Source organism: Patella vulgata, chromosome 7, assembly GCF_932274485.2.
Source record: "Patella vulgata chromosome 7, xgPatVulg1.2, whole genome shotgun sequence".
Lineage (NCBI taxonomy): Eukaryota > Metazoa > Mollusca > Gastropoda > Patellidae > Patella > Patella vulgata.
The window spans coordinates 41,548,150-41,575,605 of record NC_065885.2 but is presented as its reverse complement, the minus strand read 5'-3'; the positions used below and the strand labels follow the sequence as shown (position 1 = coordinate 41,575,605).

Below are 27,456 nucleotides of genomic sequence, written 5' to 3'. Positions count from 1 at the left end.
TTGTTTTATCTGCGAGTATAAAACTTGACAATAATATATTGTTGAAAATTCGTGTATATTTAGTAATACTTCGTTGTTTTTCTTTTATCAAATAGTAAACGAGCCTGATTGACCAACCACTGCTATAATGTTTTTTCGTGAAACGGTAGTCTATAACTGCAATCAACACACGGCCGCCATTCTCGATGATTGACAACTCACGTTTTTCCTCATCCACCAAAGAACCGTTAGGTTTCTTTGAACATACTGCAATAACATCGGGATTATCAGTTAATCAGCTTTAATTATCCCGCTTTGATCGTTGCCATTTCTTATATTTTCCACAAAAAAACTTTGCCTCGTAGGCTACGCACAAATTTATCGATTGGTATTGCCATCTACGACAAGCATTTCATTTTTTGTCGCCCTTGCCTTGGTCATACGTTTCTTTTTTTATTTTGATGTCTATACCTCAACCCCAATGTTGAACAATGTCAATAAGTCACGTTTGAAAGATTTTTCAAGACACAGATATTTATTAACCATTTTAACAGACTGTGGTGTAGGATTTAAATGGTTCATTAACATTATCAATACATAAAATTTGATTTTGTTATTAGATTAAATAAATGTTTGTTTTATTTATAAATCCGTTTCGGTTTCGCGAATGTGGATTTTGATCCGTACCAAACTTTATTTTGAGTAGTGACTCGAATCTTGACTCATAAATATAACACCGGTGTAACAAAAATCGCTCTTCATTTTATTGCCCGCAATCAAATGATTACGTAACATCAAGGTAGTAATCATTGAATCCTATTTCCTTTTGAAACCGTGCTATAAAAATAAACCAATTGTCCAGTGTTGTGGTTTTTAAATGTGCTGTAGTTTTTAAAACGTGCTTATATACATATAAACCAGGGATAGTTTTCATGTGTTGTTTTTTTTGTTTTGTGTGCATGCCGTTATTTCTTTGAAACGTTCTTCCTATGCATAAACCATGATTGTTTTCCATTGTTGATTTCTTCAAAACCTTCTTAATATGTATTAACCAGTGATTTGTTTTTGAATTTTGATTTCTTTTTAAGGTGCATGCTGCAATTATATTTCTTTATATCTATGAATCAGTCTTTTCCAGTGTTGTGTATTTTTAGTATTCATGTTATTTTTTAGTGTTCATGCATATAGTTTTTTAGTGTTTAGTGTTCATGCATATAATACAATTGTTTTTTGTTATTAAATTATCATAGCTAAGTATGTGTTCTGTTTTATTTATAAACCCTTTTCTTTTTCGGGATCGGTATGGCCCCATCAACACACATTATATTTTTAATACCATACGAGTACATATATTGAGAGAGTAAATGTTGATTTAGCAATACCGTTTGATATCGTTCTTCTGCAGTCAACATTTTATTGCCCCCAATAAAGTGATCAAGGCAGTTATCATTGAATCCTGTTTTCTTTTTGATACTTTTTCAAGCCAGTCCTATTGCTTTGTCTGAAAATGAGCGACAGCTTGTGTATTGAGATCGACTATTTGGCGCCAGTGAAAAAGTCTCACGAGATTATCACAGTGTCACGTGTACATTGCCAGGTCTTCTAGCGACGTGTACAGGTGAAAGGCTATGTTCATTCATTTGTGATTTAAAGATAATACATTACCTGGGATGTGCTTTACCGGTTTCCAATGGTATAATAACATTGGACGCAATTTACCGATTTTTGATGTATTTATTTTTTTTAATGGATAATGGATAATAATACACTACGGTTTCCTTTTGATACGGTTTGAAGCCATTCCTATAGCTTTGTCTGAAAATGAGCGACAGCTTGTATAGAGATCGACTATTTGGCGCCAGTGAAAAAGTCTCACGAGATTATCACAGTGTCACGTGTGCATTGCCAGGTCTTCCAGCGACGTGTACAGGTGAAAGGCTATGTTCATTCATTTGTGATTTAAAGAAAATACAATAATACAAAATTGACAATAGTGAATGTCTATGTACCCCCAGATGTCACGAGAAAACCAGTTGACTTCCAGTCACCTCTCGACCAGATTCCTAGGGGTGAATTTGTGTTTTGCGGGGATTTCTACGCAAAACACATCCTGTGGGGGTCACCGAGGAATGACTGTCGGGGGATTAGCCTATGCTCAATAATAGAAGAGAACAACCTATGCGTACTGAACGACGAGAGCCCTACTTTTGTTGGAGGAAATGCCCAACCTTCACACCTGGATCTCACGCTCTGTACGCTTGGTATGGCAAACCGCTTCGACTGGCAAGTACACGAAGATGAAACACTTGGCAGCGACCATCTACTGATAGAACTCTGCATCCAATGTGAAACAACCAGGGAAGTCTATAACGGGAAACCCAATTGGAAAATAAAAGAGGCTGATTGGGCTAACTTCCGTGTAGGCTGCCTTGGGTGGAAAGAAGAAGACATCATCGATGCCAACATCGACGTGTACGCAGCCAACATCACGAGTGCTATTATAGGTGCTGCAGACGACTCCATTCCCAAGACTTCTGGAGGGCAATCAAGGATTAGAAAACCTTGGTGGTCACCAGAATGTCAGAAGGCGGTTAACGAAAGAAAGAAGGCACTATGCCTACGGAAACGCCACTACAATGAAGTCAATCACCAAAACTACCTGAAGTTGAAATATGCTGCAAGAGACACCATCCGGAAGGCACAAAGCGGACACTGGATGACATTCTGTAATGCGTTGAATCAAAACACGCAAACAGGTGCCATCTGGAAGAAGCTGAACGCCATGAACGGGAAGCACAGATCATTCAACATACCAAACCTAAAGAATGGAGATGAGTACATTACCAACGGCAATGAAAAGGCAGATCTACTTGCAAAAGCTTTCGCTGACGCAAGCAGGGACGAAAACCAATCACCAGAGTTCCAGAAGAGAAAGGAAATCTTTTACTCACAGCACCCTTCATTAGAAATTGAACCTAATGAAGGGGCTAAACCAATCAATCTACCCTTCTCTGAGGAGGAGTTAAATAAGACTCTTTCCGTCAAGAAGGTTAGTGCGGCTGGTGAGGACAAAGTAAAGTACTCGATGCTCAAACATCTGCCTAGAAATGCCAAAAGGATACTACTAAACTTCTTCAACACATCCTAGCTGGCAGGAGAGGTACCTAAAGAATGGTGGAAAGCCCACGTCATCCCCCTATCGACCAGTAAGTTTGACATCCACACTGTGCAAAACCTTGGAAACAATGGTTAACATACGACTACAGTTCTATCTGGAGAGCAACCGACTGATCGACGAAAATCAAAGCGGGTTCAGGAAAGGGCGTTCAACAACGGACCACTTGGTGAGACTACAGCAAGTCATGTCGCAGGCACTCCTCTCTGGGAACCTGTTATGTGTCGTGTTCGTAGATTTAACTAAGGCTTTCGATTTAGTCTGGCTAGATGGGCTGCCCTTCAAGTTAGGACGTATTGGTATAACGGGCATAATGTTTCGGTGGATCAAAAGCTTTCTGAGCGATAGAAGGATACAGGTGAATGTTGGCAGATTCCTGAGTGCCGGGCAAACATTAGAAAATGGCACGCCTCAGGGGTCGGTTATAAGTCCCACTCTCTTCAATATTATGATCAACGACATACAGAAATCTCCCTACCTCGACGCCAAAACTGAGTTAGCTAAATTTGCTGATGACAGTACCATATGGAGGAAAGGGAAGAACATCTGTGAACTTCAAAAGAACATGCAGAAGGCCTTAGACAAATTCATGGCATGGGCAAACGATTGGAGATTCAAAGTCTCGGAGAAGAAAACAGTCGGCATGCTTGTAAGCAGGGATAGAGGGATAAGCAGAATGACTCTGTGTATGAACGGGAAAACCATCGAGTTTAAAGACCAAACCAAGTTCCTTGGCGTAATCTTTGACCGAAGGCTGACCTGGAAACCGCACATCGACGAGACTGTATATAGATGCACCAAAATCCTAAACTTAATGAGGAAAATAACGGGCAGCACTTGGGGGGCCAACAGAGTCACACTAATGACGGTGTATCGTGCTCTAATACGATCTGTATTAGACTACGGCTCTCTGGCCTTCATGAACTGCGCGCCATTACTCTTAAGGAAGCTTAACACCATCCAATACAAAGCTCTGTGTATTGTGACTGGCGTAGGGCAAGGGACTGGGAGAGAGGCACTACTGCAGGAAGTCAGGGAGTTACCCCTATCCCTAAGAAGAAAAGAACTAGCGACAAGGTACTGGGCTAAGATCTCGCAACTGGGCGAAAGATCCCCAACCTTTGTCAGTCTACAAAATACAAGATATGTGAGAGATCCTAGAAAGAAAAGCTTCGGCCAGGGTATCAGGGAAACAATCAAGGAAATGCGACTGGGGGAGCTTGCGATAAATGAACATGACCCCCCAGTGATCGCCCCTTGGACGCTCCCTATACCGCCGGTTAATCTAGATCTACTACAGAAAACCGACAAGAAAAACAACCCAACTGCTGCATGTGCTTTCTCTCTAGAACACCTGGAAGACAACTGGCCGTCTGATGACTGGGACCATGTGTACACGGATGGCTCACGCAATCCTGAAAGGGGCACCAGCTCGTTTGGAATATACCTGCCAAACGGGGAACAGGGAATAAGCAGGAAACTGCCCAATAACTGTTCGGTGTACACTGCAGAGCTTGTGGCCATTCGTGACGCTATATCATGGATTTCCCATCAAAAGACTAGTAAGTTCGTCATTCCAAGCGACTCTCTGAGCAGTCTGATTTCAATCCAAAATGACAACTCGGACTCAAGACCAGAAGTCATTTTGGAAATCAGGCAGCTGTACCAGAGGGTCCTAGAGAAAGGAAGCAAAGTAGAACTCGTGTGGATTCCATCACATGTCAACATTAGAGGAAACGAGGAGGCAGATCGGCTCGCCAATGAAGGTCTCAAGGACACAGCACCACTCCGCACCATAGACTACAGCACCACGGAAATCTACAGTATGGTCAAAAGACAGGTCAATTCAATCTGGGAATTAAATCTCGTTGAACTTGACACATACAGATTTCGGCTGGATGACAAGATCTACACAAAGACAACACTCCATCATCCTAGAAGAGATATTTGTAGACTTATATCGAAGCTAAGGGTGAAAGAGCGGCTGTGAGACTACAAACACCAAGTCATCATCTGTGAGTGCGGAGAAGAATGTACCACCAACCATGTCCTGGTAGACTGCGAGGTATACGAGGAGGAGAGAAGGGAACTAGTGAGAACAATGGATACCAACAAAATACCATTCAACACTAAGAACCTACTCTTCCCGAGACCAGATCTGAAACTGCAAATCTTCGAACAAATCCACGCCGTAATGGACATAGTTGGACTAAGTAGAATAGTGAAGTAAGAGGGGGTCACGGTTAGACGGGCCCGGCATCTAAACACTAAACTACATAGGGAATTTATACCAAACTGGCAGGATACTGGAGTAAGGGGGAGTCACGATCAGACGGACTCGACATCTAAACACTATTCCACCAAAAACAGACACCAAACCTACAGAGTGGGATAGTGGAGTAAGGGGAGGTCACGATAAGACGGGCCTGGCACCTAAACACAAACCCCACAAAGATGACATCTACCAAACTAGCAGGATAGTGGAATAAGGGGGAGTTACGGTCAGACAAACTCGGCACCTAAACACTATTCCGCAAATAAAACTGATACCAAACCCAGAGAGTGGGATAGTGGAGTAAGGGGAGGGCACGATAAGACGGGCCTGGCACCTAAACACTAACCCCAAATGATGACATCTACCAATCCAGAACCAGACGAGATCATCTACCAAACGATATGTTTTATATTAAATAAAGGGAAGAACTTCCCACTAAACCAAATCCATGGCCTAAGGCCAAATAGAAAGATTGCAAAATCATATTCTAAAAAACAGGAATCAGCTTCGGCTCTCCTATGTCTTGTCTGAGATATCACTTATGTGGAAGCAGACGTTAAACACCAAGAACTAACTAACTAACTGGGATGTGCTTTACCGGTTTCCAATGGTATAATAACATTGGACGTGACTTACCGATTTGTGATGTATTTGTCAATGGTGGAATCATATTTTCTTTAATGGATAATAATACTACGACCACGGTATGGTGAGCATCTATGGGTGTGCATTTTTTTTATCTTCACCTTTTTTTTTGTACTTCATACGTAAATAACCGTAATCAAAATAAACGATCGGATAAACGACTTGCGAGAAATTAAACGCTTCGTCTAATATTTAAACCCTGTAGATAAATTCATCGGGTGTTAATTTATTTACGCATCTCAGGAAATTAAAGTGCTCGGCTAGTAATTAAACCCATTAGATAAATAAACGAATCCTCCATTTCTAAACACCTCTCGGAGAAATTAAACGCTGTACCATTAAATTAAGCCATGGTACTAATTAAACGATTTTTGTAATTTTCAAGCATTATTATCAATTATCAAACAATGTTTTGAAATTAAACTGTATGCATAGTTATTAGCGCTAAAACAACCATATTAAACGATACCAATCTTATAGTGTATAGTGGCCCAATTTCCAAACTACAGAATACTACAGTATTCATTCCTATACATAACTGTAGAATTTCCTACAGACAGTCAGGGCTCACACTGTCGGTCGCCAAAGTCACAATTTGCGCTAAAAATATGAAAGTGGTGATTAAAATTTGATTTTGGCGATGATTTTGGCGATAATCTTTTGCGGTACTGGCGATTCTTTTTGCGTGCTGGCGGAAAAAAATCTTAAAATTCTAATCGTATTTATCCTGGATTAACCATTAATTGAGTGTCAATCACGTGGCGGAATACTATAAATTAATCAACTGGCTGATAATCTGGATTGCGTCAATGACTAATACTAATTAGTTGCTTGGATTAATGATTAGTTGATTGATAATAGCCAATGATGTATATAAAGCCTATCTCAAGTCATTATTTACTCCTAATGATTAATCAAAGCGGTGATTATTTGATGTTTCGTTTCGTCTTAAAAAAATGTTAATACATGCAATCAAAATGGCCGACGGTTCCTTTTGAAGAGAATTAAATATTTTGATACCTGAATTCGTTTACAGTGGCTTCATATACGTCATGTAAGACATATCAGATATCATTTTTTCAAATTATGTCATCACCACTGGTCGTTTTTTTTATATATATTTTTTTCTGAAGACGGTATTATTGGCGGTTTTTATTTCTGTGTTGAAAAACTAAGCGTGCGTCCTCCACCACCGCAGTGCGTGATAAAGGAGAAACAAGAAATCAGTTCAACACGGTACTAAGGGGCCTACAATACAAGAATGGAATTGAAACCACAGACTTTATGATCCAGACCCCACGAATATGATTGCAACCTTCTCCCATGTGTTGAAAAAATAAGCGGGCGACCTACACTCCAGGGACCTAGACCACAGCGCGTGATAAAGGAGAAACAAGAAATCAATTCAACGCGGTACTAAGGGACCTAGTATACAAGCTTGGAATTTAAACCACACTTTTTGACTCGATCACAGACTTTATGATCTAAACCCCACGAATATGATTGCAACCCTCTCCCATGTGTTAGTATATAAAATACAAAGGCATATTAGCTTACTGGTCCATATTTCGTCGAGTTCCGACTGTATAGCTTGGAAACCGTGCGCCAAATGTCATATATGAAGTGTGGAATAGCCGACCAATCAAAAACACTTATTTTGACCTTTCAACCCCGATAATGCAAACAAACCACTCGAACCAAGACGGAAGACAATTTGTTTGACCAAGGTTAGAAGAAAGTTATGAAGTATTATTTAATGTTAGAATATGAACTATAGCACACTGTATGGCGTATGCCCGTCTTCATTAGCCCAGGTTAGGAGCAGAACAGTAGGACGTTAAACCCCATTTCATTTCATTTCATTTAGAATATGAACTGGATAAACATTAGCAGTCTCTCAATAATGTTCTATATTGTAGTCTAAAATGTCTGACCCTTTTTTTGTCTCCTAAAGTTCTTTTTGTGTAGGCTACTTTCATTCAAAAATCGTATGTAAGGATATATTATTTATGTCACGTGATTGATGTTATCAATTAAATATGGATTATTGTCATTATTCAGGTTCATGTAAATGGCTATAAATGATTTTCGTGAGCTCAGATTTGCTCAAAATATTTCAGGTGACTTTTAATCTAGATTTCTTTCTGTAACTTTATATGTCATCAATATAAACTTAAAAAGTAAAGATTTGCATATTTGATATAAATAAAAATAGCTGATGAATTCATTTGGAAAAGGTCAACTCAAAACAATAAGAAAATATGAACATGAAACAACCTTATTATAAATAAGTCTCTATCAAACGATAAATGTTAATGTCACTTATGGCAGTGGTTTGTTGATAATCATAGAGATTCCCATAAATGATAAAAGTTATATAGGCCTACAGTAGTATGCTAATAAAGTTTGAAAATATTTACATAACACCGATTTAAATGATCAAATAGAAGCCTTAGATATAGTTGAACGATGTTTTAAATCGGATAAAAATTGTGACCTCTAGGGTCCACAAGCTGAAAACGCGATTTTTCGTACAATCAGGTGCCATAATTCACAAAGTTATGGTCCGATATGCGTAAATATCTAAAGGAACCGACATCTGTGGGTTATAAACATATATTTCAAGTATAAAAAAATTTGATCAAAATTGTGACCTCTACACTGTCCACAAGCTAAAAACTTGATTTTTCGTACAATCAGGGGCCATAATTCATGAAGTTACGGTCCGATATGCACGAATGTCGAAAGGAACCAAGATCTTTGGGTTATAAATTTACATTTCAATTTTCAACAAAATCAGATAAAAATTGTGACCTCTATAGGGTCCACAAGCTAAAAACATGATTTTTGTGTACACTAAGGGGCCATAATCCATGAAGTTACAGTCCGATATATGCCAATATTGAAAGGAATCGAGATCTTGGGGAGATAAACCTATATTTCAAATTTCGTTGAAATCGGATAAAAATTGTGACCTGTATATAGAGTGTCCACAAACAATTGTGGACGGTCGGACAGGGGCGACGACAATATACATCCACATGAAAATGTGGGCGTATAAAAAATGAAATGAAAGCTCAAGAATATGGTCCTGCCACACTCCTTGATGAAATATGTTTTGATAAAACCGGTCATAAATGCATAAAGGGTCCAAAGGAAGGTTGGTGTCAATCGTGTCACTAAGATATGTATTACCGATGTGGTAAATGTAATCAAAGATTGCACCAAAAGTGTTTTGCTGGTTATCATGTTAAACCTTAAATACTTTCTGAAGTTGTTATATGTTCCACCAACATGTTCCTGTTTAATAAAGTCGAATATGTCTCAAAAATGCCTATTACCAATGTGTTAAATATAATCAAAGATTGCACCAAAAGTGTTTTACTGGTTATGTTAAACCTTAAATACCTTTTGTTCCCCACCTTTCGAAGAAAGCAGGGGACGATTAAAATGGGATCGTCCGTCCGTCCTTCCGTCCGTCCGTCACTCTCTTTGGAACACAATAACTCTCCTTCTAATTGAGCTAGAATGTTCAAACTTGGTGTAGGTGTTTATTAGGTCAGTGCCTTGATGGACTTCGGAGATGAGCATTCTCTGCTTGGGGTAAGCAGAGATAAGCAATTTGATTGGTTGATGCCTTAAAGGGACACGATAACTTTAGTTCTAATTAAGTGAGAGTGATGAAAATTGGTGTATAGTTTCATTACATCAATACATTAACTAAGTTCGATAATGAGCATTTTCTGCTCAGGGTAAGCAGAGCGATAAGCAATTTGATTTGTAAAGACTTTGGAACACGGTAACTCTCCTTCTAATTGAGGTAGAATGTTCAGTCTTGGTGTAGGCATTCATTAGGTGAATGCCTTGATAGAGTTGGATGATAAACATTGTCTGCTTATGGTAAGCAGAGATAAGTAATCTGATTGGTTGATGCTTTGGGGCATGATAGCTTTGGTTATAATTGAGAGTGATGAAACTCCCAGTATATATTCATTATACCTTGACTATGTTCGATGATGAGAATTTTCTGCTTAGGCAAAGGAGAGATAAGCAATTTGATTGGTCAAGACTTTGGAACATAACATCTCTGCTTTTAAATGAGGTAGAATGTTTAAACTTGATGTAGATGTTCATTAGGTGAATGTCTTGACTGAGCTAACAGAGCTAAGCCATTTCATTGGTCAATGCTTTAGGACAAGATGGCTTTGACTCTATCTGATAGAGAGTGGTGAAACTTAGTGTATAGTTGACAATCAGTTTGATTACTTAATACTTTTGAAAAAAAATAAATGTGCGATGAATTAAAATGTGTCATCTATTTATTTTGAGATTTCGGCGGGGGACATCAGCCTCACTGTTGGCTTGTGGCAATTTGTTATATGCCTTTGTACCACAGTTTGTAAAACGAACATGCACTATAGAACCAAGTCCAAAAACGGATTATTTATATGTAAACTAGCATTGCTTTAAGACTTCAGGAAAATATTCTTTACAAACCACTTATTGGTAAGCAATGGGTTTTAACCAGACTTTTCGTGTGAACATGTTATACACATTTTACCCAGTTCAAGTTATTTTCTTCCAAGAACTGAAGGACTTTTTTATGTGCCTTCAAATAATGTACCAGTAATTTTCCTTTAAAAAAATTATTATAATATTTAAACATATGCTATATATGCTATATTTGGTTATATTTTAGCTTGTTACCATACAGTCTACATCCGGAAGTTGCAAACTCATGTATTAAACATAATACTAATATGGTAACGGCCAGCTATGTTTCACCAGCCATGCAAGAACTTGATCAACGGTTGGTACGAATTGAAGATTTTCTATTGTCATTTACATGTCTATGGGCTATTCAACATAATTTGAATTACAAAACACTGTAATCTGGGTATTACTATACAGTTTCTCCTTTGAACAATAAGTTACAAAAAAAAGAAATATACAAATTCTTGTACTCTTGGATTTGTTGATGTAGAAAATTGAATTTCTATAATATTACCCAGAACATGTACTTTACTTCTATTTGTAGTGCTAAAGATGCTGGCATAACATTATTAAATGAAGTAGGAGTTGATCCTGGTATCGACCATATGATAGCCATGCAGTGTTTTGATGAGGTTAAAAAAGATGGTGGTGAGGTAGATAATATTTTTATAACCCCACATGGAAATGTGGACGTATATTGCCGTCGCCCCCGTCCGTACGTCGGTCCGTCCATCGTTCACAATTTCTTGTGAACACTCTAACGCCAAAAGTTATCATCCAGTTGTTTTAAAATTGGTATATGTTTTTTGCATTAGTGAGATGAAGAAGCCTATTTAATTTCAATAATTTCCATATATTACGTCTAGAGTTATGGCCCTTGTTTCACTTTTTTGAACCTTGTGAACGCTCTAATGCCAAAAGTTGTTAACACCCGATCTTTGTGAAATTTATATGCAATATTTAAATTAGGGAAACGAAGAATCTTATTGAATTTCAACTATTTCTGTAGATTACTTCCAGAGTTGAGACCCTTGTTTCAGTTTGTAGAATCCTGTGAACCCACAAACGCCAAAAATTATAATCTGATCTGTATGGAACTGTCTTGTAAAGGCCCCCAATTATCTACAAAGGAATAAATATGCGACAACCCTTGTCGACCGCTCGGACAATTTAGCTACTGTGGGCGTATGTTTCGTTGCCTGGCAACCTATCTTAGCTTCTTGTCTTCCCCAATGGATTTACAAAAGAAAATTTCAGTAAAATTTAATTACTTGTGTCTTACTTTTAGAGTGGTCATAAAAAAAACGATATATTGTAATACAGATTCTCCACAATATGTAATTTGGTCATTATTATCACTCTGATTTTTGATGATTGGCTTTATTTCAATTGTGTTAAAATTGTAGGAACTTTGCAAAGGCTTATCCATAACTATAATTTGAAGATTCCGAATGTGACTCAAATAAAGGATATAAGTTGTAATTTTTACTGACAGAATGTGACATTACTGACTGTAGCATCAGATGGAATCTGAACTATCTGCCATATGGATGTTCCTCAGGGATCTATAATGGGACCAATCCTGTTTATAATTTATACATTAACAGTCAGACATATAGCTTTAAGCCATGGATTGAGTTTAGATGTCTGTACAGATATCACATAACTGATGGGGCATCCAGCTTTGTTGTCGACTAATTTCCAGAAATTATTAGTCATTATGTCCTCTGTGCAAGCAGATAATTTAATATTACAATCTTTACTTTTACAGTAGAACTCAAATATAGATATGTCCTGTTATCCATCCATTATCACTGTAATATTATTTGTTTTAGATTACTTCATATATTTCATGGTGTGGAGGATTACCAGCACCGGAATGTTCCAATGTACCATTACATTATAAATTTAGTTGGTCCCCTACAGGTGTTATGATGAACTGTTTAGCGGGCGCTAAATATAAATTAAACAATAAAGTGAGTAAATTTAACAAATGTGACCCATCCTGGCAAAATGAGTTGAAATTGATATTTTCACAAAAAAGAGTCTATAAAACATTTTAACCTATTTAACCCTAGAGCCAATTAAAAGATTAGCTACCTACCCCTAAGCTCATTAAATCAGCAGGGCCCATCTCCCTAGGCCAATTAGTGGGTTATTGTTTTAACAATTAAAATCCTAATACACATTACAAAATCACAAATAACTAAAAAAAAAATATTTTCTATAAAAAGAAATACTCTGTTACAAAAATGTACAGATTGTGGTGTTCTTTCCAATGATATAAAATTCAATTGTACAAAGTGGCAATTGTATAAATAATATTGAAAAGTCAATTCCACTAAAATTATGACTTTTCTCTGTCATAATGGTACAATATTGTGAACAAGTATTCTCTAAGAATTTTTAGACACATGGAATGACCCACTTGCTTTTTATATACCCACATTTCCATGTAGACGTATATTGTCGTCGCCCCTGTCCGTCCGTCCACAATTGTTTGTGGACACCCTACAGGTCACAATTTTTATCCGATTTCAACGAAACTTGAAATTTAGGTTTATCTCCCTAAGATCTTGGTTCCTTTCGATATTGGCATGTATCGGATCGTAACTTCATGGACTATCGCCCCCGAGCATACGAAAAATCTTGTTTTTAGCTTGTGGACCCTATAGAGGAACCTATAGAGGTCACAGTTTTTATCTGATTTTGTTGAAATTTTAAATGTAAGTTTATAACCCAAAGATCTGGGTTCCTTTCGATATTCGCACATATCGGACCGTAACTTCCTGAATTATGGCCCCTGATTGTACAAAAAATCACGTTTTTTAGCTTGTGGACCCTATGGAGGTCACAATTTTATTCCGATTTTAAAAACTGTTTGAATATATCACCGTTAAATGTTAATGACGGTTGAGTTCAAATTTCGTGAAAATCGGACGAAAACTGCCAGACAAAATGGCCGCCCCTCTACGCAAATAGTGTAAACATCTAGTATATCAAGGTTGTGGGCCCTCTTAGAGGTAACAATTTTGATCCGATTTTGATGAAACTTAAAATGCGTGTTTATAACCCAAAGATCTTGGTTGCTTTCGAGGAGATCATGTGGGTAAGATGCTGGCTCGCTAGCCTGGAGGTCGGGTGTTTGATCCCTGCATTGGCCGAGAAAGTTCATCCAGATTTTCCGCCGTGATTTCCCCTTGTCAGTGATGCAGAATGGAGGGCCTGACAAGGACAGCTGTCTAGTCATTCGGATGGGATGAAAAACCGAGGTCCCGTGTACATATTGGCGTGCACGTAAATGATCCCTTGACAGTTGGAATTCGATAGAAGAGTAGGCCGTAGCGCCGCTGCCCGGGCAAAATTTCCCTCATAGCATACTGTATGGCGTATGCCCGTCTTCATTAGCCCAGTTTAGGAGCAGAACAGTAGGACGTTAAACCCCATTTCATTTGGTTGCTTTCGATATTTGCGCATATCGGATCGTAACTTCCTGTACATAAAATTATGTTTTTAGCTTGTGATCCCTCTAGGTCACAATTATTATCTAATTTACAAAAACATTCGATTGAGTTTGAATCTCGTGAAAATCCGACCAAAACCGTCAGACAAAATGGCCGTCCCTCGTACGCAAATAGTGTAAACATCTGGTATATCAAGGTTGTGGACCCTCTAGAGGTCACAATTTTGATCCGATTTTGATGAAACTTGAAATGCATGTTTATAACCCACAGATTTTGGTTCCTTTTGATATCGGATCGTAACTTACTGAATTATGTCCCTTGATTGTACGAAAAATCGTGTTTTTAGCTTGTGGTCCCTCAAGAGGTCACAATTTTTATCTGATTAAAAAAAAACGTTTTAGTATATCACCGTTACACCCTAATGATGGTTCAGTTTGAAATCCGTGAAAATCAGACCAAAACTGCCGGACAAAATGGCCACCCCTCGTACGCAAATAGTGTAAATATGTGGTATATCAAGGTTGTGGACCCGATTTTGATGAAACTTGAAATATATCTTTATAACCCAAAGATCTTGGTTCCTGTCGATGTCGATATTCATGCATATCGGATCGTAACTTCCCGAATTATGGCCCTTGATTGTTCGAAGAATCACTTTTTGTTTAGCGTGTTCTCTATCCATCTCTTGCAAAATGTGGGCGTATCCTGCCTGGCAACTGCTTTTTTTTTTTTAAAATAGAACGCAAATATAGTCCCGTTGGCAGCAGTGTTCAAAGTAAATATAAATACAGTGCCATCTGTCACATCCGACACTCTGTTACATCCGACATCATTTTCATGTCCCGATTTATTTCCTTATTACTTCAGCCAAAAAATCTCTGGGTAATTCGACCTCTCTACGTTCCAGATTACGACATCAATCAGCCGTCCCGTCATACGATTTCCATTGAATCAACACCGTATAATCCGGCCTTCAATCGGTGGGTGTGAAGCAAACACTTACCGATCAATTATCCGTGAGATTAAAACTGGATGGGTGTGAAGCCGCAAAAGATTAACAAGCAATCACCAATCAATTATCTGTGAGATTAAAACTCGCTACCGTGGGTCTTTGTTGATTACTTTGATAATTTTAATCTCTTGTACGACAGTTGTGACAAATACTCAAGAATATCCACCAATTTTCCCCCGAATTCACAGTCGTAAAAATATTCCTAGCACCTGTTGGAAACATTCGTTGCGCATGCCGATTGAACCTGAATAACCTATAAGTTTGGTAACCCTATGGATCTCTTCGAACCGTGTGCACCTGGGATGCTTGAGTCACAATCCGGAACGTCCGAATTAACAGAATTGCAATCGAGTGACGCGGAATTCAGTCCTGTCACATTTCTGTCAGTCCCGACAACGGAGGTGGTGTGAGTAGAATTGTGACGTAATTAAACACGACAAACAGGTTTCGGCTGCATGGTTGGATGAGATATTTATATATCCAGTCGACGCATGCGTTGTAGCCCAAAGTACCCCTGTTCACTCGATTGTCGCTACTTTTGGGATTGAGAGAATTCAATTCCGGAACGTTCAATCGAATACGCCCATTATCAATGAACACGTGTGTGCGATCAACTGAAGACGTCAAAGAAGATAAATTAACGACAGACTTGACCTATTCAAAATGCCTACGCATGTTAAATGAAATAAAAATTAATGTAATAAAATTTTGAATGTACAGAAAGGTTTATCATTTTTAAAGGGAATAACATTCTGGTGATTCGAAGTTCTATGTTCAAAGCTACATTTTAATAATACTTCCGGTTTTCGAAGTTACAATATTTCCAGTTTTCAGAAAACTGGGTATTCCAACACTCTGTGTAATCCGACATATTGTAACGATCCCGTACGATGTCGGATGTGACAGAGTGCACTGTATAACTTTTAAAAAGAAATATCGCCCCAAATGACCGTCACTTCATCGCTATCGGCATTTGACATTTCTGCCTTTGGATATATGGTGGTAATTGTCGTCTTCTTTGCTTCATTGCGTCGAAAATAAAAATATATAGTTGAAATCTTCGACAATGTAATATTCCTCTATGTAGCTTCTATCAAATCCTAAAAGATTTGATTCAATTTAGCTTTCCAAAGTCTATAATTATTATCCTTAAGTTCTGTAGTATTTTCATCTCTGACCTATTACGTAAATACTGGAAGGTCCTTTGTTGAAACGTATGTTTTTTATTCGATAATTAGCGAATATAACATTCCTTTTCATTGGGTGTTTTATTTTTATTACTCAATCAACATTAATTGAAGAAATAAAAACAATAGAAATCAGTTAATTGATCTGGCGCTTTTGTTCGCTAATGCCGTTGCCAAGTATGATGGGTCGGCGAGTTGATTCGCTACCGCCAAATGACAGGTGCGAACTGATTCGCACTTGTCAAAAATGGGTTAAACACCTTATTTTGGACTTTTTGTAAAAGTACTGTATTCTTATTTTTCTTTTTTCTTAAACTTCTCGGCAAAATTAGTTATTTTTCTCCACTCGCAGCGGGACGACTGGTCAATCCCCTTACGTGTCACTGACTTATACTGATCAATTGTTATGGATTAATGATTCGTTGATTGATAATTGCCAATGATATATATGAAGCCTTCCTCAAGTCCTTAATTTCCCCAAATAATTAATCCAAACGATGATTATTTAATATTTTGTTTCGTCATTAAAAAGAATCATATTTTGATAGTTACTGTGGCTTCATAAAGCATGTAAAATATACAAGCATGCCTAATTGGTTATTATTGTTTCAAATTTTATTATCACCATGGGTCATAAATGTGAGAACATGCGAGTCGAGTGAGAAAACAATCTGCCATTTGTTTCATTATACTGCCGCCAAAATGCAATAAAGTGAACATATAAGCATCTCTTGCAAATGAAACTGAAATTTCGATCATTCTATCAGTGATTCAGATTCTGATACCGTTAGAGTACCTGAATATATCAAAAGACCTAATGTACGTGCAAAACTTTATTTTAATTCAGTCGTGTGATGAAGACAACAGAACACATAGCTGTGGCAGCTACTTTGTTGATCAAGGAACTAAACTTAATTACCCAATGAACAATCTTAATCTCCTGGGGCCAGGCCCCGAGTTCACAAAGCTTGATTTGCTAATCGCGTGTCTCCCACTCTCTGTCCATGTGAATTCCATGTAGCGGTAGATATTAAAATAACAACTGGATCATATACATTGATGGATTCGCTGACCAGTTGTTAGGTAAATTTAAATCTTCATTCAATATATTCCCCTGATAGAACACTGAATACACGAGAGAGAAACAGTGGATATTTTCCCAACAGAATCTCCAATGCCGAATTCCAATGACATGTGACATATCGGTTGGAATTGGGTCAATAAGAAACCAGTTCTAAATAGCGTTTACCATAATGAATTTTTTTTTATATACACATACTGACAGAGGCTCAATTTTTATACGACCACATGAAAAATGTGGACGTATATTGTCGTTGCCCCTGTCCTTCTGTCCTTCCGTCCGTCCACAATTGTTTGTGAACACTCTACAGGTCACAATTTTTATCCGATTTCAATGAAACTTGAAATATAGGTTTATCACCATAAGATCTTGGTTCCTTTCGATATTGGCATGTATCGGACTGTAACTTCATGGATTATGGCCCCTGATTGTACGAAAAATCATGTTTTTAGCTTGTGAACACTGTAGAGGTCCAATTTTTATCCGATTTCTTTTAAACTTAAAATATATGTTTATAACCCACAGACCTAAGTTCCTTTCGATATTCGCGCATATCGGACTATAACTTCCTGAATTATGGGCCCTGATTGTACGAAAAATCACGTTTTTAGCTTGTGGACCCTATAGAGGTCACAATTTTTATCCAATTTAAAAAAACGTTTGAATATATCACCGTTACACCTTAAGGATGGTTGAGTTCGAAATTTGACCGAAACTGACAGACAAAATGGCCGCCCCTTGTTCGCAAATAGTGTCAAAATATTGTGTATCAGGGATGTCGACCCTCTGGTGGTCACAATTTTCATCTGATTTTGATGAAACTGGAAATGTATGTTTATAACCCAAATATCTTGGTTCCTTTTCATTTTCGTACATATTGAATCATAACTTCCTGAATTATGGCCCCTGATTGTACTAAAAATCGTGTTTTTAGCTTGTGGTCCCTCTACAGGTCACAATTATTATCCGATTTAAAAAAACGTTTGAATATATCACCGTTACACCGTAATTTTGTTTGAAATTGAATTTCATGTAAATCGGGCCAAAACTGCCAGACAAAATGGCCGCCCCTCGTATGCAAATAGTGTAAACATCTTGTATATCAAAGTTGTGGACCATCTAGAGGTCACAATTTGTTCTGATTTGATGAAACTTAAAATACAAGTTTATAACCCAAAGATCTTGGTTCCTTTCAATATTCGCGCATATCGGATCGTAACTTTCTGAATTATGGCCCCTGATTCTACGAAAAATCACATTTTTAGCTTGTGGTCCCTCTAGAGGTCACAATTATTATCCAATTTAAAAAAAACGTTCGAATATATCACCGTTACACCGTAATGTCTGTTAAGTTCGAATTTCGGGAAAATTGGGCCAAAACTGCTGGACAAAATGGATGCCCCTCGTATGCAAATAGTGTAAACATCTAGTAAATCAAGGTTGTGGACCCTCTAGAGGTCACAATTTTGATCCGATTTTGATGAAACTTGAAATACCTGTTTATAACCCAAAGATATTGGTCCTTTTGGTATTCGAGCATATCGGATCATAACTTCCTGAATTATGGCCCTTGATTGAACAAAAAATCATGCTTTTAGCTTGTGGTCTAAGTAGAGGTCGCTTGTGAATATATCACCATTACACACTAAGATCTTGGTTCCTTTTGATAATCGCGGATACCCAAACTAAACTTTGTGGATTATGGCCCCTGATTGTTAGAAAAATCGCATTTATAGCTTGTGGATTCTCTAGCATTCACAATTTTTTTCTGATTTTAAAAACCGTTTAAATTTCATCACCATTCCACCATAATGAAGGTTGAATTTGAATTTCGGAAAAATCGAAATTAAACTGCCCAACAAAATGGCCGCTCTTTGTATGCAAATTGTGTAGAAGTGTGTAATATGAAGGTTGTGGACCCTCTAGAGGTCACAATTTTTATCCGATTTGATGAAACTTAAAACATATCTTTATATCCCAAAGATCTCAGTCCCTTTTGATATTTGCACATTTTAGGCCATATTGCCCCTGATTGTACAAAAAATCGCGTTTGTTTTTAGCTTGTTCTCTATCCATCTCTTGGAAAATGTGGGTGTATCCTGCCTGGCAGCCACTGGTAAAAATATTATTGAAGGCTATATCATAGTTGTACAGAATTTTATTTTATAGCAATTTCAGTTATGGTTGTCACGTGATCGTCTATCATCGACGAATGAAGAAATGCGATGGTGCTGTATCAGCTTATTTTGACTTTGGCATTTTCTGATACTGGCAATAAACAATAAACACAATTTTGTTTTTTTAGACAGTATTATTAATTAAGATTCGGAGGATTTGCGCAGGTTACATATATGAGAATCCACTTAGATTCTTGCAAGAAATGACAAATTTCTAGCCCTGAAGTCTACAGTTATCTTTTTGTCTTTAATCAAGTTTTCTGAACACTGCACAGTTGTCCCACTGTCTTTTTTTTTTTGTTAATACTAACTTCTATGAAGTTGTTATACATGTACAGTTCTGGTATACAATGTTGCTTAAATGCAACTATGCCGTTACATATATGATGTTACAGATTTTTATAACAATCCTGTACGGCAATAAACACACTGAGATTTCAATGCTTCTTCAATGGTAAAAAAAAAACTTTAACTTAAAGGTGATTTTAAATTTATTTTAATGAATGACTATGTAGACTGATGTTGAATCGACCCAAAACTATGTTTTTCTTATTCAGCACCCCCGAAGACTCTAAAATAACATATTACACGATAAAGGAACAAATATAAGTTGAAAAATGACAATTTGACAACCAAGATGGTGGGTATAGATGGATCGACATCTTATATAACTACATTTGTATTCAGTACCCGTGTAAAAATCTATAAAATGACATGTTGCACAGCACAGTTACATATATACGGTGAAAACCCCCCAAAATTGCCATTTTGGTCGCCAATTTGATAATACAAAATAGCAGATATTGTCGGATCGAATAACATGAAATACTATGCAGCGCAGTAACCATATTATGGTGAAAAGCACTGCGAATTGCATGACACAACAAATATTTGTGTAAAACACAGAAATTTGTCATTCTGGCCGCCATTTCGAAAAACAATATGGCGGATATTGTCGGTTTGACTACTAATATAATTTTTGTATGCAGCACCCCTAAAAACTTATAAAATGACATTAATAAATACATAACAGGTCAAAACTCCAAAATTTGTCATTTGGGTGGCCATTTTAAAAAGAAAGATGGCAGAAATTGCTGTATCAAATTTTTACTACTATTCTTGCCTTCAGCACCTCTGAAAACCTATAGAAAGAAATGTCAAACAACAAAACAGCAAATAAATGGCATGGTTACTATGTAATTTTTTATTTTGGAACATACAAACATCTTTGACTTGGGTCATTCCATATGAACTGGACCAATGGTGGGAACATGGTCCCCTCCCAAAAAATTATAAAAAATATATGTTATAGTATATGGTCTAAAACTAACAAATCCAAAATTTTACCTCTCTAGGTCAAAAACTTGCTGAGATAGAGCCATTTGAAATTAGGGTGCTGGAACAGATCATAAATACAGGAAATTTTTTCAGTTTTTCAGGCGCTTTAAACTCACATTTCTAATAGGAAGAACTCTCTAATTTTGTAATCTAAGACAACGTTTGGTGTAGATTACGAATTTAGCTTCACATGCAATGTGCGATTCACACAGTTCGTGCCACCAGGTGGCAAAATGTGGAACAAATGAACTATTCACTTTTATTTTCAGGATTTCCACAGCCTCTGGCAAAGTTACTATTGTATAACAAACTCCAAAATTTGCATAGTTAATGTCAGTTTGTCTTTTATCAATTTGCAAAAGAATCTGATGAGCCGATGGGATATATACTTTTCCAAATATTAAATCTCGAAATTCAATGCACACTGAAAACATACAAAATATACCCATTTTCTCCTTCAATTTTAGCCATGTGGGACAGGTTAAAGTTCTGAAAAAGTTTGATAATGAAACTTCATTTACTCTACTATAACATACATTAAAGTCCATCTAGTGTATTTGACCGCTTATATTTTTAATTCAATTCAATTTTGCTTTTCAAAAACAGGGGAAAACTTGTTTTGTCTGCTTAGAAAGTTGAAGTACAGTAATGTTTTTACACTATCACAGGACACCTGAAATGCATAACGCATGGTCTTGAAACTTTGCATACTTATTCCTTATATACCCTAAGAATGTTTCCTATTGGTTTTGGTGTGTGCCCAACCCTCAGGGTCTGAGCCACACCCATTTTTTTCTTTGTGTGTTTTGCCTACAGACTGCAATTCTTAAGGATCATCTTATTCCTTATAGCTAAAGGATGATTATTTTTGGTGCATGTCCGACCACTAGGGGCACAGCATCACCAGATTTTTGTGTTATCGTCCACAGACTCCAATTCTGAACTTCCAAAGGACGGCGACTATTGATTAATAATAGCGGTCATCCTAAAGGTATAAGGAATAAGTTTGAAAAGTTTTCAAGATAATCAAAACACACAGACACACAAAGAAAGAATAGATTTGGCTCTGCCCCTGGGTGTTGGTCTTGCACCAAATACAATAGCGGTCAATCTTTGGGTATAAGGGATAAGTGTGCACAACTTCAAGACAATCCATTAAGAATTTGTGACACAAAAATTGATCGTGGGACTCAGCAACAAAAACAATAGGAAACATTGTTAGGCTATAAGGAATAAGTATGCAAAGTTTCAAGACAACACGTTAAGAATTGCGGCTTGTAGTTTTGAAACGTTTAGTGATAGTGAAACTACATACTTCAACTTTCTAAGCAGACAAAACAAGTTTTCACCTGTTTTTAAAGCAAAACTAAATTGAAACGATACTCCCTGGATCCCAAAAGAATCTTTATTCTTATTCTATGTCTTTCAGAAATAATTTGAATCTGATCGTCAAAACCCAATATTCCAATTCATGAAGCATATCAACCTTTTTGTTTTCATTTTGGAGGCAAAATAAAATTAGAACCATACACCCAAAATGATTACATATTTGTAATCTATGCAAAAAGTCTCTCTAAGTAGACACGTTTGAGGAGTACAGGTCATTTAGAAGTTATTTTAAAATCAACGTGAAAAGTCAACAATTTTGAGAATAGCCATTAGAACTTTGTCACCGCACAGATTCCAAGTGCCAATTAAAAATACAAGCCATCAAATACACAAGATGGATGTTAATGTATGTTATAGTACGGTAAATGAAGTTTCATTATAAACCTTTTTTTAGAATTTTAACCTCTGTCCCACATGGCCAAAATTAAAGGTGAAAATGGGTATATTTTGTACGTTTTCAGTGTGCATTGAAATTCGACACTGAATATTTGGAAAAGTATATATCCCATCGACTTAGAATCTTTTGTAAATTGATAAAAGACAAACTGACATTAACTATAAGAATTTTGGAGGTTGTGTATGCAATAGTGACTATGCCAGAGGCTGTGGAAATCCAGAAAATAAAAGCATATAGTTCATTTGTTCCACATTTTGCCACCTGGTGGTACGAACTGTGTGAATTACTCAAAAATACTGTGACAAAATATACTCTCGTAGTGGTTTTTAATCAAATGTGGATATTAAAAAATTCCAAAGAATTACTTGATGGTTTACAATCTAGATCACTTGCTTCAATCTCATCTATACAAATGTTTGACTTTTCTACTTTGTACACTAAAATTCCCCATAGTAAATTAAAAGCTCGGTTAAAAGACATTATTCACAGTGTCTTTTCATCTAAATCAGGAAATGTTAGATATCAATATTTAGTTGTTAATTACAATTCCACATATTTTGTTAAGAACCATAGTGATTCCAAAAATAAATTCACCGCCAACAAGATAATTCAGATGTTGGATTTTTTAATTGATAATATCTTTGTTGAATTTGGATGGGAAATTTATCAGCAAGTGGTAGGTATCCCCATGGGCACCAACTGTGCACCTTTGCTTGCTGATTTGTTTCTCTATTCCTACGAAGCCGATTACATACAGGCACTCGTAAAATCAAATAAACGATTAGTCAGACATTTTAATTTCACTTATCGATATATCGATGATGTTCTATCACTGAATAATCCAAAATTTAGTGATTATGTAGAATTCATATATCCTGATGAGCTCGAAATTAAAAACACTACTGACAGTGACAATTACGCTTCCTACTTGGATCTGCATCTTGATTTTGACAATTGCCATAAACTTAGTGTTAAATTGTACGATAAACGTGATGACTTTGACTTTCCGATTGTTAATTTTCCATTTATTAGTAGTAACATTCCAATATCACCAGCTTATGGAGTGTTTGTGTCTCAACTAATTCGTTACGCGAGAGCTTGTTCATTTTATTCTGATTTTTATTAGATTTGTCATCTAAGCTTCAACTATAGGGATACTTGTGAACAAAACTTATTAAAACCTTTAAAAAAGTTTATGGGCGTCATATTGACTTGATTGGTAAATATAACATGTCTCTCTCGGCTATTATTCTAGATATATTTAATTTGACGCGTATACAATCTCCCTGATAATGTCCGTCTACTACATCGTTAACACTGTTCATCACGTACATTTTGCATACCGATAGTCCATTGGCCAATCACGCTATTTTACCGAGATTTCGCCTAATAGTTTGGATGCAGCTGTGGCGCCAGGCAGGGTAAGCTTACTCTTCCGGACACCTGTTACCACTGTCTGTCGTGTTTTTTGTACACGGTGAACAGTCCATATGCTGATTACACTATTTTGCCGTATTACACTATTTTGCCTATACCGTTGTTTTTAGGACTTCGAATTTTGTCTAATGGTTTGGATTGTTTGTACTTGGTTTTATTTTATTGCGTGTGATGCTAAAGTTGTCGTTTATTACAAAGTTAGAGAGGTCTAATCCTATTAGAAATGTGAGTTTAAAGCACTCAAAAACCTGAAAAAATTACTGAATTTATGATCCGTTTCAGCACCCTAATTTCAAATGGCCATATCTTAGTAAGTTTTCGACCTAGAGAGGTATAATTTTGGATTTGTTAGCTTAAGGCCGTATAATATAACATATATTTTTTATAATTTTTTTGGAGGTGATCAGGTTCCCAACTTTTCGAAATTTGGTCCACTTGACACGGAATGACCAACTTGCTTTTTATATGCCCACATTTTCATGTGGATGTATATTTTCGTTGCCCCTGTCTGTCCATTCACAATTTGTCTGTGGACACTCTACAGGTCACAATTTTTATCTGATTTTGACGAACCTTCAAATATAGGTTTATCTCCCAATGTTATCCGTTCTTGTCAATATTGGCATGTATCGGATCGTAACTTCATGGATTATGGCTCCTGATCATACGAAAAATCACATTTTTAGCTTTTGGACACTCTAGAGGTCACAATTTTTATCCGATTTTCATGAAACTGTAAATATATGTTTATAACGCAACTGCAACAATCTCGGTTCCTTTCGATATTCGCGCATATTAGACTGGAACTTCCTGGATTATGGACCCTGATTGAACGAAAAATCTAGAGGTCACAATTTTTATCCGATTTAAAATACATTGGAATATATCACCGTTACGCCATAATGATGGTTAAGTTCGAAATTCATGAAAATCGACCACAGCTGCCAGACAAAATGTCCGCTTCCAGTATGAAAATAGTGTTAAAGTATGTAATATCAAGGTTGTGGACCCTTAGAATTTTAATCCGATTTTTGATGAAACTTAAAACATGTATTTATATTCCAAAGATCTCGGTTCCTTTCGATATTCGCCCATATCGGACCGTAAGTTTCTGGAATTATGGCCCCTGATTGTAAGAAAAAATCACGATTTTAGCTTGTCAACCCTCTGGAGGTTACAGTTTTTATTTGATTTTAAGAATCGTTTAAATATATATTGGTTGTACCATCATGAAGGTCGAGTTATAATTTCCGGAAAATCGAAACAAAACAGCATGACAAAAATTCCGCTCCTTGCACGCAAATTGTGTAGATGTATGTAACAGGAAGGTTGTGGACCCCCCCTTCCCCAGTACATTCGTCTGGCCGGCGTCCACAATTGCTTGTGACCGCTCTAGAGGCTAAAGTTAATATCCGATTGACTTTAAATTGATCCACAGTGTTTAAGGTCATGAGACGAAGAAGCCTATTGATTTTCAGCGATTTTCGTTAATTACTGCCAGAGTTATGGCCCTTGATCGCTTTGAAAAATCTTGTGGACGCTCTCAAGGCTAAAGTTATCATCCAATTGACTTCAGATCGATACACAGAGTTGAAGGTCTTGAGACGAACAAGTATATTGATTTTCAATGAATTTTGATAACTTGAACAGCTAAATCCATGATATTAAATGTTTTGTATACTAAACGTTAGCATGATTTTCTGATAATTACTTAAAGATACATTATGGGAGATATTTATAGAGAGTTGGCCATTCTTGCTATAACAGTTCAAAAGTAGATGATGAAAGAAGAATATATTGAAAAATCCAGTCAAATTACTTTATTCTGAACATAGTTATCATCGTTGTAATATTTGCCTAGAAATGGTAGCGAAATGTGTCTTCACCTTCGCTGAACGTTTGATTGACAGGCGTTAACTCCACCTACATATCTCGATTATCAAGTAAAGTTTTCAATGGCATACGGAAACGCTTTACAGCAGCCTCGCTAAGTACACTCTATCATTTAGCCTCGATCTAACTGACGTATTTTCATCAGGTTACCCCTTATCTGATTTAATCAATTAATGAAATCCTATTTAAATCCGAGCTGTAGCCGAGCCATCCGTGGGTCTACAGAGTTGATTTTGGTCTTGTTGTTTAAATAAAGATCTAATTTATAATTTCTATAACATCTGAAGCCTAAATTAAGACTTGCAATAATCAGATTTAGCTCTTGCATAATGCATGTTTAATGAGTTGTTACTCTTAATCAGATTTTAGTGTATTATAAATGTTTCATTACCGAAAAAGGTAAAAATATGCGACAACCCTTGTCGACTGCTTGGACAATTTAGCTGCTGTGGGCATATGTTTTGTTGCCTGGCACCATATCTTTTGATTTTGATGAAACTTAAAATACATTCACGCATTTCGCACCATAACTTCTTGGATTATGTCCCCTGTTTGTACGAAAAATAGTGTGTTTTTTTAGCTTGTTCTCTATTCATCTCTTGCAAAATGTGAGCATATCTTGCCTGGCAACCGCTGGTTCTCAAAACTTATTTTCCGGACCTTGGCAGCTTCAAACGGACACAGTTTAGTCAAACCAACTATACATCATTTTGAAGGTATGAGGTGGAGAATGTGAAAATAACAATAACTCAATTTTCAAAATTTCCTCATTGTGACTCATTTTGCCAGCACGGGTCTCAAATGATAAAAACAGGTGGCTAAGTGAGTAAGACGCTGGCTCGCTAGCTTGGAGGTCGCTGATTTGACCCCGCATTTGGCAGAGAAAGTCCATCAGGACGTGGTTTCCCCTTGTCAGTGGTGTAGGATGAAGGTCCTAACATAAGGACAGCTGTCTAGTTCTTTGGATTGTATGAAAAATCAAGGTCCTGTGTACACATTGGCGTGGATGTAAAAGATCCCTTGGCAGTGGGAATTCGATACAAGAATAGGCCTAAGCAGATAAGCAGAACAATAGGACATTAAACCCTATTCATTTCATTTATGAATAAGATCAATGTAAATCAACAAATAAGTCAGTGCAATATTTTGATACAAGAGTTACACCATGTAACTCGAATTCCATTTATTAATTTACTCTAAAAATATGACGCTTTTTATACGCCCACATTGAAATGTGGATGTATATTGCCGACGCCCTCGTCTGTCCGTCTGTCGGTCTGTAAGTCTTTCGGTCTGTCAGTCCATCGTCCACAATTTCTTGTGAATGCGCTATCGCCAAAAGTTATCATCCAATTGTTTTAAAATTGATATATGTGACCCCCCATGGCATACTGAGTCACAATGAGGAAATTTTGAAAATTGAGTTATTGTTATTTTCCCATTCTCCGACTCATTACCTTCAATTTGATGTATAGTTTGTTTGAATCGGGCAAAAATTGACTGAGTTGTGACT

General features: G+C 36.9%; 1 protein-coding gene across 2 annotated transcripts in view; it reads left to right on the top strand.

The window, feature by feature from the left end:
• LOC126828352 (alpha-aminoadipic semialdehyde synthase, mitochondrial) overlaps positions 1-27,456 on the top strand; it is a 219,948-nt gene that overhangs the window by 156,801 nt on the left and 35,691 nt on the right. Inside the window, exons 14-17 of one of the 2 annotated variants that reach the window (XM_050558074.2) lie at positions 10,774-10,884; positions 11,113-11,221; positions 12,404-12,544; positions 19,482-19,579. In XM_050558074.2, coding sequence (XP_050414031.2) covers positions 10,774-10,884; positions 11,113-11,221; positions 12,404-12,544; positions 19,482-19,562 — 442 coding nt within the window. In that variant the 3' untranslated portion in view covers positions 19,563-19,579. Of the gene's footprint in view, positions 1-10,773; positions 10,885-11,112; positions 11,222-12,403; positions 12,545-19,481; positions 19,580-27,456 lie in introns of those variants that run through there. The other variant, XM_050558072.2, reaches the window with a different exon arrangement.